This window comes from Myotis myotis, unplaced genomic scaffold (genome assembly GCF_014108235.1).
Source record: "Myotis myotis isolate mMyoMyo1 unplaced genomic scaffold, mMyoMyo1.p scaffold_m19_p_1, whole genome shotgun sequence".
NCBI lineage: Eukaryota > Metazoa > Chordata > Mammalia > Chiroptera > Vespertilionidae > Myotis > Myotis myotis.
In genome coordinates this window covers 111,061,988-111,074,793 of record NW_023416313.1, presented here as the reverse complement: position 1 = coordinate 111,074,793, position 12,806 = coordinate 111,061,988, and the positions used below count along the sequence as shown (strand labels likewise).

The window sequence follows — 12,806 nt, the reverse complement described above, 5'->3', positions numbered from 1 at the left end:
CTTAAGGAGAAACCAAGATGGCAGCATAGGTAAACACCGGAAATTGCTGCCTCACACAGCCACTTCAAAAATACAACTAAAAGACAAAAAAACATCATCCAGAAACACAGGAAGGCTGGCCGAGTGGAAATTCTACAACTAGAAGGAAAGAGAAAAGCACACTGAGACTCAGAGGAGGTGCGGTGTGGAAGTAAAGTACAGAGGTACAGACGCGTACGCAGAAAGGGCTGGCAACTGAGGACGCGGCTGTCTTTTTCAATTGGGAGGGAGACACAAGCTCCCGACAGCTCTGAATGCCAGTTCTGGGCAAGTCTTTGGGAACCCAGACTCATACGGGGAGAAACTGGACTGTATGGCATCGGGCGGAACTCGAGGAAGGCTTTCTCTCAGAGGTGCTTGCAGCGATTACTGCAGAACAGTGAGAACCGGGACCTCTTAGGGCAGGGCTGAGGATCAGCCATAGCTGTTTGCTCCGCCCTGTTGATTCCCTGGGACCCCACCCACCCAAGCTGTGTGCAGAGGCTTTTGCATATGAAAGGCCTGGCCCTTTGTAATCTGAAAATTACTTAACAAACTGCAGCTGGATCAGAGAGACCCAGAACATCCAAAAGAAGGCCCAAGGCCCCACAACAGCTTGCATTACGTCACAGCTGAGCCTCATCTGGGCACCTCCAAACCCCAAACAAGGAAAAGGAATCTGCAGATCTCTCCATAGCTCCTGTTGGGTAGCCTCAGGCAGAGGCTAAATTAGCACCTCCTTAGAGATCCAAAAGCCAGTGTAGCCAGTGGTCAGAGTGGGACCATCCAGATTACAACTCCTCAGATCCATAAGGGACACACTCAGGGGGCAGACTCAGTGAGCACCAAAGCCCCACTGAAGCAAGTCTTGCCCCATAAGGGTGTCTCCAGCACAGAAGTTCTCCCACTGTAGACACAGCTGAATCTCACAACAATTGGCCTGGAGGTCATTCCTCCCAGGGATACCTACAACTGTCAAGGCTCAACTACAATAAGACTGTGCACACAGCCCACGAAGGGGTGCACCAAGAATGTCCACCTCAGGTGATTGGGGAGGATGAGCCACTGGGCCCTATAGGACACCTAGCACACAAAGCCACTCTATCAACACAGGGAAGCAGCCAAAATGCAAAGACAAAGAAACAGGTCACAAATGACAAAAATGGAGGAAAGCAAACTACTGGATATAGAGTTCAAAACCACGGTTATAAGGTTTTTCAAGAATTTTTTAGAAACTGCCGATAAATTTAGTGAGACCCTTGAGGATATGAAAAAGGACCAACTAGAAATTAAGCATACACTGACTGAAATAAAAAATAATATACAGAGATCCAACAGCAGACTAGAGGTTCCAAAGAATCAAGTCAAAGATTTGAAATACAAGGAAGCAAAAATCACCCAACCAGAAGAGCAAAAAGAAAAAAGAATCCAAAAATATGAGGATAGTGTAAGGAGCCTCTGGGACAACTTCAAGCGTACCAACATCCGAATTATGGGGGTGCCAGAAGTGAGAGAGCAAGATACTGAAAACCTATTTGAAGAAATAATGACAGAAAACTTCCCCTACCTGGTGAAAGAAATAGATTTACAAGTCCAGGAAGCGCAGAGAACCCCAAACAAAAGGAATCCAAAGAGGAACACACAAAGACACATCATAATTAAAATGCCAAGAGCAAAAGACAAAGAGAGAATCTTAAAAGCAGCAAGAGAAAGATAGTCAGTTACCAACAAGGGAGTACCCATACGACTGTCAACTGATTTCTCAACAGAAACTATGCAGACCAGAAGGGAGTGGCAAGAAATATTCAAAGTGATGAATAGCAAGAATCAACAACCAAGAATAATAGCAAGAATCTACCCAGCAAAGCTATCATTTAGAATTGAAGGTCAGATAAAGAGCTTCACAGATAAGAAAAAGCTAAAGGAGTTCATCACCACCAAACCAGTATTATATGAAATGCTGAAGGGCATTCTTTAAGAAGAGGAAGAAGAAAAAGGTAAAGATAAAAAATTATGAACAACAAAGTGACAACAAATACATATCAACAAGTGAATCTAAAAATCAAATGAATAAAAAATCTAACAGAATAAACTGGTGAATAGAATAGAATCAGGGACATGGAAATGGAACAGCCTGACGATACTCAGAGGGAAGCAGGTGTGGGAGGGTGCGGGAAGAGATTAGACCAGTGATGACACGTGAACTCATTTTTTTGGTTGATTTTTCTTTGTTAAATGGAATTTAGACATATAAAATAAATATCAAAAAATAAGTCTTTGTTTTACTATGGTTGCAAATATCAAAAAATTTCTATATGTGACACGGCACCAGAGTTAAGTTAGGGTTTTTCAAAATGCTGACACGCTGAGCTCAATAGGTTCGCCATTCCTGGATTAGACAAAGATCTTATATGCATGTGTGCAGTACCTGTGGACACAGACAATAGGGTGACGAGGGCCTGGGGTGGGGTGGGAACTGGGTGAAGGGGAGCTATGGGAGGAAAAAAGAGGGACATCTGTAATAATCTCAACAAGAAAGAGTAATTTTTAAAAAAATGCTCTGTCAATTTTCTTCACTTCTTGTGTTTCCAACAACGTACTCCCATTGGTTTCTTCCCCTCAGCTGTGACCAATGTGCTCGCTTCTTTCTTAGTCCTGGTGTTCATCCCCAGAAGTCATCCTGGCCTCCACCTTCGCCTTACCAAAACTTCCTAGTGTTGTCCAACTCCAAGGCATTTTCAACCCAGGCACTCCGCGACCTCTTCACAATGAAGAGTCCTTCCATCTTGAATTCTCCCCCCCTCAGGTTCTGTGTTTCCATCATCTCCTGCTTCACCTGGACGTCTCGGGTCACTCTCTGTGCCTCCTTTCCCTCTGCCTGCTCCTCAAACGTTATAAGCTCTCAATGCTCAGCTGTTGGCTTCATCCTTACTCTCAAAACTCGTTCTGGGCAGAACTAACCCATACCTATTTATACTCCAACAATTCTTAAATCACTATGTCGGGCCCAGACCTCTCTCCATATGTTAACTATTTAATGGATAGCTCCACTTAGAGGTCCCATAAGCACTCCAAACGCAGTGTGTCCAAACCAAAATTGTCATTTCCACCCCATCCCACCATGAAATCCACTGCATTCTTCCTATTCTCTCTATTGCTAATCCTTCCACCTCTTTCCCTTGGCATCCATTCCCAAGCCCATTTTACCTCCTAAATATTCCCATCTCCCTTCCTTTTCTAGCTCCACTGCCATTTTCCAGGTCAGACCCTCATTTTGTGCCTGACAACTGCAGCAGTCTCTACCAACTTTCCTCACCGAGTCACATAACCCTCCAGTCAGTCTCTCATCCACACTGCGGCCAGAGGGATTTTCTAACTGGTAATATGATCATCTCATTCCTCTGCTCCACATTTTCTCATGCTTCCTGATCTCCTACAAGGAGAGACAAAGACCTAGATGGCATATGGTTTCTGATTTCTTACAACTCCCCCTTCATACTTATTTCCCAGGAATACTCAGAAGTCAGTGTCCTCTGCACTGGTTGTTCATAGCAAATTCTTGTCTCAAACTCTTCTTCTGTAAAGACTTCCCGAACCTTCACAATCTTTTTTTTTAAACCCTCAGCTGAGGATATGTTCTTACAGATTTTGTTTTCTTTTTAGAGAGGGAGGGAGGGAGGAAGGGAAGAAAGGAAGGAGAGAGAGAGAGAGAGAGAGAGAGAGAGAAAGAGAGAGAGAGAGAGAGAGAGAGAGAGAGAAAGAGAGACAGAGAGAGAGAGAGAGAAAGAGAGAGATCATTTGCTTCCTGTACGCGCCCCAACTGGGGATTGAACTCGTAACCTAGGTATGTACCCTGGCCGGGAATCAAACCCGTAGCCTTTTGGTGTACAGGACAATGCCCAATCAACTGAGCCACCTGACCATACTCTTGACCACATGGACAGAGAGCCTTCTTCTCTAGTATTGTCATAAACTTTCTATATGTTCCTCTTAAAGCAATTTTTATTTTTCTACTATAGTTGGGGTTTTTGTTGTTGTTGTTTTTTAAATATATTTTTTCAGAGAGAGGAAGGGAGAGGGAGAGAGAGAAACATCAATGATGAGAGAGAATCATTGATTGGCTGCCTTCTGCACGCCCCCTACTGGGGATTGAGCCCGCAACCTGGGCATGTGCCCTTGACCGGAATTGAACCCGGGACCCTTCAGTCTGCAGGCCGACGCTCTGTCCATTGAGCCAAACAGGATAGGGCTATAGTTGGGTTTTTTAAACTGGTGGTCTTGAGAACAAAGTGTGATGGCTCCTCAAAAGGTCAGCCATTCACAACTTGTGGTTCCCAAAATAATTCATTTTATTATTTAATAAATAGAAATATGCTTACAGTGATCATATTTTTCAGGCTTAAACAGGAAAAATAAACTTCAATGTAATAAGATATTTGAGACGATAACTTCCCTGAAAAATCTGGGACAAATAGTAACTTTCAGTACTACAGAAAGTTTACAGCCAAACTCCTTATTGTTACATCTTCTATAACTACTTATCACCACTTCTTCCTATCTTCCATTCCTCTTACAAATATGTACAAAATAAATAAAATGGATGGGGGAAAATAAAAATTGTATGGCTTCCCTTCAATCTTTAAAAATGCATTTTTTGGGTCCCCCCCTTCCCCTTTTTCTACTATAGTTGTTTGAATGCCTGCCTTCTATATTATCAGCAATTTACGGGGAAGGTTGTGACTTTGTTTCATAGCACCATGCCGTCTTAAGGTAGGCACCTGAATATTGTACTTCTTGATCCCTGGATATAAGGAGCTTGCAATCTACTTAGGGAAAGCAGTTATGTTCATGGTAAAAGTTAAGTAACAATACTCTGCAGTATAAAATCATTACAGTATCTATTTCAAAACTTTGCCTGAACAATAGCATTACCTTGGGATCTTTCAAATATTCTGAAGTCCACGCTACACCCCAGCCCAGTGAAACCACAAGCTGTGGGAGTGGAACACAGGCATCAATGTGTTTTAAAGTTCCACATGAGAGTGTAATGTGCAGCAAGTGCGGGAAACACTCACTAACGGAACGAGCAGCTATGAAAGACTGTAGGAGGGTCCGGTTTAAGCTAGTCCATTGGTGTTCAAGTGGTTCAAGCTGTAGAACGTCTGGAAGTGACAGTACAGTCCTTGGCATACAGCATGCCCTCTCTCTCTCTCTCTCTCTCTCTCTCTCTCTCTCTCTCTCTCTCTCTCTCTCTCTCTCTCTCTCTCTCATGCCTTCACCCATGTTATTCCTACTGCAAAAAAACCTACAGTTCTTCACTGGGCAACTTTTACTTCACTCAAATCCTTCCTCCCAACTCTCTCAGGCAGAAATGGGGTCTTCTTCCACAATCCTCCCACTAAACTTTGTATTTACTCCTTTTAAAGCAGAAGTATATGAGCTAAGACACTATAAGTCACAGCACCAATTTAATAACAGCTTTGGGATTATATAAAACATTCTACTAAATTAAATGCATCTATGTGTGTTTACACTCTGAGTTCAGAGAAGTTAAATCAGGCTTAGAATCAAGGAAATACAGTATGTTTAATATTCCCATATGAACTAAATGCAATTTTACAAGCTAAGCAAAAATATGACTATACTGTGTATTTTAAGTTTTAAAAATAACATTGGTGTATGGTTGGCTCATCATTACAAATTTGATTATACTCTTAGGACAAATTTTTCTTTTAATCCTCACCCGAGGATATTTTTTTCCATTGATTTCTAGAGAAAGTGGAAGCGGGGGGAGGAGGAGGACGAGGAAGAGGATGAGGAGGAGAGAGAGAAACATCGAGGTGAGAGACACATGGATTGGTTGCCTCTCGCACCCTCCCGCACGAGCCCCCACCAGGACTGGGGAACCTGCAACCTAGGCAGGGTGCCCTTGACTGGGATTCAAACCTGAGTCCCTTCAGTCCACAGGCTGACACTCTAACCATTAAGCCAAACCGGCCTATTGTTAGGGCAATTTAAACATTTTCTTAAATTCAAGTTACCTGAAAAATATTACAAAGCTGCTCTGGAGCATCATCCCATATACCAAAGGCTGCGGTTTGATCCCAGGTCGGGGTGCGTACGGGGAGCAACGAATTGATATTTCTCTCTCACGCAGATGTTTCTCTCTCTTTCTCTCTCTCTCTCTTTCTCCCTCCCTCCCTTCCTCTCTCTCTAAAAATCAATAATAGCATATCCTTGGATGATTGTTAGGGGGAAAAATATTACAAAGCTTTCCCAAAATGAGGAAGAAATTATCATATATTAATAGCATATATATGAAAAATAAAATTGCTTACCTGAGTAGTGAATAAGGCTGTGTTTGAAAGATCAACAAATCATTACAGTGACCCTAATCAACATAAAAAGAAGTTATCAAGGTTTTTGATAAAAATAACTGCATTAAAAGCTAACATGATGATATTCTAGTTATTGCTGGGTCAGTGGTTCTCAACCTTCCTAATGCCGCGACCCTTGAATATAGTTCCTCATGTTGTGGTGACCCCCAACCATAAAATTATTTTCATTGCTACTTCATAACTGTAATTTTGCTACTGTTATGAATTGTAATGTAAATATCTGATATGCAGGATGTATTTTCATTGTTACAAATTGAACATAATTAAAGCATAGTGATTAATCACAAAAACAATATGTAATTATAATGTGTTTTCCGATGGTCTTAGGCGACCCCTGTGAAAGGGTCGTTCGACCCCCAAAGGGGTCGTGACCCACAGGTTGAGAACCACTGTGCTAGGTAGAAAATTTCATGAGTACTTACTACACTAAGTACTAATATACATTATATATTCATATGTATCAAATATTACTTACAAGCATTTTAATTCCATAAAATTATAAAAGCTCTTCTTAATAATTTGATTAATGAAGTTAATAGCCCTATTTTGATTTGTAAACCAACAATATCCTAAATGCTTCTACACAGCCACTTATTCTGAAGATTAGTCACACCACAGAGGCCCATTTCATGCCTTCCATATTTTGCAATGTGAGAGATGTGCATAATTGAATAACCATTTAGGGTGACTAACACAATTACTCAGAGGAAATATTTAGATAGGAAATTTTCTTACTGTATCCAAGGAAAGTAAATCATCTTTGCTCCCACCAAATACCATTATTTCATTTTCTTTTCCCAAACAGGCTGTGTGCCATAACCTATGATTGAGAAGTATAAATAGAGTGAAATACTACCAAGGAAGAAGCTGTATATCACATATTAATCAATTTTCAATTGCACACTCTAAAATGTAATCTCTTTCAAAAGAGGATAGATTTTAAACATTCCTCTAGAACAGTGGTTGGCAAACTCATTAGTCAACAGAGCCAAATATCAACAGTACAACGATTGAAATTTCTTTTGAGAGCCAAATTTTTTAAACTCAAACTATCTAGGTAGGTACATTGTTATTAACTTAATTAGGGTACTCCTAAGCTGGCCTTTGCTAAAAACGTCCTCAATCTGGTACGTTTGCTGAGGTCGACCCCTTCCAACTCTCCCATCCACACTCGTCTTGTATACTTGTTTCATCTACCTCCTTTCCAAAAACCGACTTCTGCGCATGGGCCACGAAGTTTCAATCACACTGTACGTGCGCGCCCGCACGTGGTATTTTGTGGAAGAGCCACATTCAAGAGGCCAAAGAGCCGCATGTGGCTAGTGAGCCGCGGTTTGCTAACCACTGCTCTAGAATCATCAGAGGATTCGATTCTAGAGTTCATTAAATCATATAATTTCAATTAAAGAGATGACCCCCAATAACTCTTTCCCATTATATCCCCCAATCTTTTACTAATCTCTTTATCACATAGGTATTGAAATATTTTAGTCACAAAATGAAATAATTTAAAAAAATATAGCTGGGTGTGGCTCAGTGGCTGAGCATTGATCCAGAAACCAAGAGGTCACCAGTTCGATTCCTAGTCAGGGCATATGCCTGGGTTGCAGACTCAATCCCCAGAAGGGGGCATGCAGGAGGCAGCCAATTGATGATTTTTTTCTCATCATTGATGTTTCAATCTCTCTCTCCCTCTCCCTTCCCCTCTGAAATCAATAAAAATGTATTTAAAAAAATAAAAATAGAAATGAACTGACCAACAGAAATAGCCACCTTTCCCATTCTTTTTCTTACTATCTGCCATCTTACTGCCCTCATCATTTTTGACTCTTTCTTTCCTGCTCTCTCTGCCCCCATCACCTGACAAATCCAATTTGGCATTTTCTTTTCATTTACATTGTCACACTATCACTCTGGGTACAGAATACCATACATGTTCCTCTTTTTTCTGCCTCCAATCTTTCTCACTATATAGCTGCTATTTAATATTTTTAAGATGACATTTCCTGATCACAAAGCACCTGTGCCATTTTTCTTCTCCTAATATTTATGACCAACAGCTATTTCTTTTTCCTATAAAACTAACTCTTGCCCCTCCCCAAATGAACCTTCTCTTCAGCCAACTTCATCTACTTGCATCCCTAAGAGTGAAGCTTAGATGTCTCTAGGCTTTTGTTCACCCGATTTCCTAGTCTAGAATGAGAAGTCACTCTCTCGGGGCCTTAAAAAAAGACTCAAAATTCCCAAATGCAACCCAAACTGGCTCTGTCACCCTCTCTATTCCGCATCTGTCAACATTTTGTGCTCATTTTATAATCTATCTTACATTTGAAGATAAACTCCTCTATATACTGCTTTGGTTGATGTATGTGTCTTTACCTCCCCACAAAAACTCTAAGATCCTTAAGGCCAGACGTTGCCACCATAGTGTGCTGGCGCTAGTTTGTCGGCTCGTTAAAGCCAGCTGGGCACATCGCTATCCAGCTCCCTGTTCAGTGACACGCTGGTAGCTTGAAATGGCCATGGTGGAAATCAGCAAATGCTACAAATTAGGGCTTTTTCTGGTTTGTTTTTATGGGAAGCAGTGTAAACTGTTTACCAGCACATCACTGGAATTTGGGTAACTGAATTTTATGCTTCTCTTTCAAAATGCCCACTATGGTGTTCTGCATCCAGTAGTAGACCAAAAACTTTTGATTAACAAAAGCAAACACAAAATGCCAGCATAATTTATTCAGTAATTAAATAAACAAATCATTCACCAAGGAGTGGAGCATCTAATGTGTTTTTTAAAATGGTGTGATAGCTCATATCCATCTTCAGTTTCACAGTATTTACCAAGAATCGTTTCATGGTTTTAAAAAGTTCAATATTTCTCGGGGCTCAAACTCTCAGAAAAAAAGTACACATAAATTTCTCAATTTTAAAAATAAATTGAGGGTTTATAAATTCATTGCTTTGATTTTGAGAGTACTTTGATTACTTCTCTTAACACACCAAATTGCTGATGCAACAGATTCTACAATTACATTAATTACTTATTTTATTATCACATAACTTATTTTTAGCACATTAATCCTTTTACTTAACTTCCACAAGTGCAAACAGTGGGATTATGCACAATTTGTTAAATCAATTCCTTTCCTCAAACAATCATGACACAAGCAATGACAAAAGCACCAGGGACCCAGGATAGAACTGAGTCAGTAGAGACTTTGTTTGGGAAATACTCTGCCCAATTCTCCAACTTGTATGTTAGACCATGCTTTGATATAAATCATCCGTAACACCCAGATTATGTTGCGAAGTCAGAAAAGGGGACGGGGAGAGAGATTGAGTAAAGGAGATGGAATATGATGAAGTCCTCACATGTGGGAGAGAACAGCCTAACTTACTGGTGAGAAGGTCACATAACCTTGGCAATGCTCACGGGGTACAATAGTACCTACGGCTCTGAAGACCAGCTCCTAGTCAGACATCTTTTAGACATTTAAGAAAGTTCTTTGCTGACAGCTATCTACACAGAGGATCAGATATGGCTAGATAGGTGGCTTCTCAACCAAGCATCGTTTTGTCTAAGGTGAGACCTGTAGAAGAGAGTGCAACACTGTAGGGTCTCAACCAGTGGCAATTCTGTCCCCATAGGGACATCTGACAATATATGGAGATATTTTGGGTCATCACAACTCCAGGTTGGGTGGGGGCAGTACTACTGGCATCTTGTGGGTAGAGGCCAGATGCTGTTAAACATCCTCCAATGCATAGGACGCCTCTTAAAATAAATAATTTGGTCCAAAATGTCAATAGTGCTGAGGTTGAGAAACCTGCTGTAGAATTACAAGAGGAGAATTGGGCAGCTTACATTTCAAATTATAGCTTGGAGAAGTTTGCACAAAATGCACATAGATGTTAAGTACATTCTCACTTTTATAAAAAAAATTAGTATATACACACATATATGTTCTCCTTACACTAAACTGTATCCCACCTGTTCTCCTCCTCACCTCATACCTGAAGATAGCTCTGCCTCTGTCTTATCTGCCTTATGGAAACTCTGGCCTGGACTGCAGCATCGGAGAACACTGGAAAGCCTTTCCTGCCTGGATTTTGGTGACATCTAGCTTGCAACCTGATGTTTTCCTACAGACTGACAGTTTCTGTCCTCTCACAGCTGCTCTAAACTTATCACCTAAACATGCTAATAAAGCATATTATTTACATGACACATAGCTGAATTAAAAAAAATCTCTTTACATAGCTCAGTTCTAACTAGTATATTATTGATCATAGTTGTATTACTTTAATCATTAAGGATTTAAATATAAAATAGCAATTTAAAAATTAAACATTCTTTCTACCACTTTAGTCTATAATTAATGCATTCATATAATCAAGCAAATGGAAGAGAACAAAGAGCTTATCTAGTCCAAGTCCCTCATTTCACAGATGAAGAAAATGATGCTCAGTTTCGTAAGTGACTTTCCCAAAGCCAAAATGCGAACTAGTAGCTGAGCAAGGACTAGAATTCTGAGCTCCTATATCTTAATATAAAACTCTTTAAGTTAAAATACACATTACAAAAGATCCAGAATTGCTAAAGTAATATATTCCAATGAATTTTTATATATAAAAATATAAGGATCATATATATAATTATGATAAACTCTAAATATATTATGCATATTAACATAGAGATATAAAATGAGATATATTAAATATTTTCAGGTCTCTTTCTCAAGTTACTTGTTATATATTAAATTACTGAAATGCATGTCATTAAGTTGACTTCACATTAGTATAAATAATCTATAGTAAAAAAACTGAGAAACATGGCATGAAAAAGAATAAAATCTATTACTAACTATAATAATTATAATGTGCTAAATTTGAATTTCCTATGAATATATCTTTATTATACCATCAATCATATTAGAAAAAAAATAAGAATGACAGTAGTGTCTGGCCAGTGTGGCTCAGTGGCTGAGCATTGGCCCATGAAACAAGAGGTCACCCGTTTGATTCCTGGTCAGGGCACATGCCCAGGTTGCAGGAGGCAGCTGATTGATGTTTTTATCTCTCTATCCCTCTCCCCTCCTCTCTCTCTCTCTAAATATCAATAAAAACATATTTTTTAAAAAAGCATTATAGTATTAATATGGTTCTTTGTAGTCTAATAATAGTATATTGTTTCTACAATTTTTTGTAGAAAATTATACTCTATAATATACCACAAATAACTAACATGTTTTTTTAAAAAATTCACATTAATAAACATTAAGATAGTTTAATACAGAAAAATAATAACCTGCCATCTACTTGATCAACATAAAAGCAAATTCCCCATTAAGTTGCTCTCAACCTCTTCCATCAACAAGTAACTATTGCTAAAGCCATCCTCATTCTTGTCTACTTACTAAAAATAGTAACATTCTATACTTTCAATTTCGTAAGCCTTTTCGTATTTATCAGGTAAGATTATGCATTTACCTAAAAGAATAATAGTTTCAAATATGCAAATATGGGTAGAAACTGAATAGATAATTTCTAACAATCAGATATCATTTAAATGATAATTAAATTATTTATGTAATATCAAGCTTATTTGAAAGACATCCTTCCTGGTGATTTATGGTTTTAATGGCAAACACTATAAATTCAGTGCTATATTTTAATACTTTAAAAATTCTTAACTATTTTACTATTTATCAACTTCGAAACTTACCTGGGTCTTGTTTTAGGTAAATATGTCAGTTGTTTCCAACAATTTGTTATGACATTATGAATCCAACCATCACCTGCAATATTGTGACAGTTCAAAAATTAAGATTAGGTCTTTGGAATAAAATTTTGATTTTTATCCAAATTTATCACGCTGCATTTATGCAGCTATCTAATGTGTATGTATATTTTCTCATAAAAATTTTCAGAGATATACAAAAGTAGAGTAAACATAACAATGAACTCACACATACCCCAGACTCAACAACTATCCAGATTTTGTCATATGTGCTCCATTTATTTCTTTTTATTATTGTTGTTATTCAGTTATTCTAAAGCAAATTCTAAATCTTTGATTATTTTCCCCATACATACTTCAGTAAGCATTACTTTAAAAAAATTGATTTTGTTTACATACCTACAACAGCTTTGTCACATAACTACAATGCCATTATCACAGTCAACAAAACTAAAAATTATTTCTTAGTATTATGTAAGACACATATGACCACATCTTAAGCTGAATCTATAAAGGAGGAAATTGACTGGACTAAGAGTTAGGGCATTTACAGATGGGTACTATACTTATCAGGGTGATCACTTTTTCTACACTTGAAACTAATATAATAGTGTATATCAACTATAATTGCAAAATAAGTTAATTTAAAATAA

At 38.7% G+C, this 12,806-nt stretch overlaps 1 protein-coding gene across 3 annotated transcripts in view; it reads right to left on the bottom strand.

Moving 5' to 3' along the window:
- Positions 1–12,806, bottom strand: part of KLHDC1 (kelch domain containing 1) — a 68,460-nt gene that overhangs the window by 7,555 nt on the left and 48,099 nt on the right. For all 3 annotated transcript variants that reach the window (XR_004973798.1, XM_036347168.1, XM_036347180.1), the window contains 3 exons: positions 12,139–12,211; positions 7,152–7,236; positions 6,357–6,409 (listed from right to left, as the gene is read on the bottom strand). Coding sequence is in view for 2 of the 3 variants with exons in the window: in XM_036347168.1 (XP_036203061.1) it covers positions 6,357–6,409; positions 7,152–7,236; positions 12,139–12,211 (211 nt within the window). In the remaining variant the exon portion in view is untranslated. The remainder of the gene's footprint in view (positions 1–6,356; positions 6,410–7,151; positions 7,237–12,138; positions 12,212–12,806) is intronic.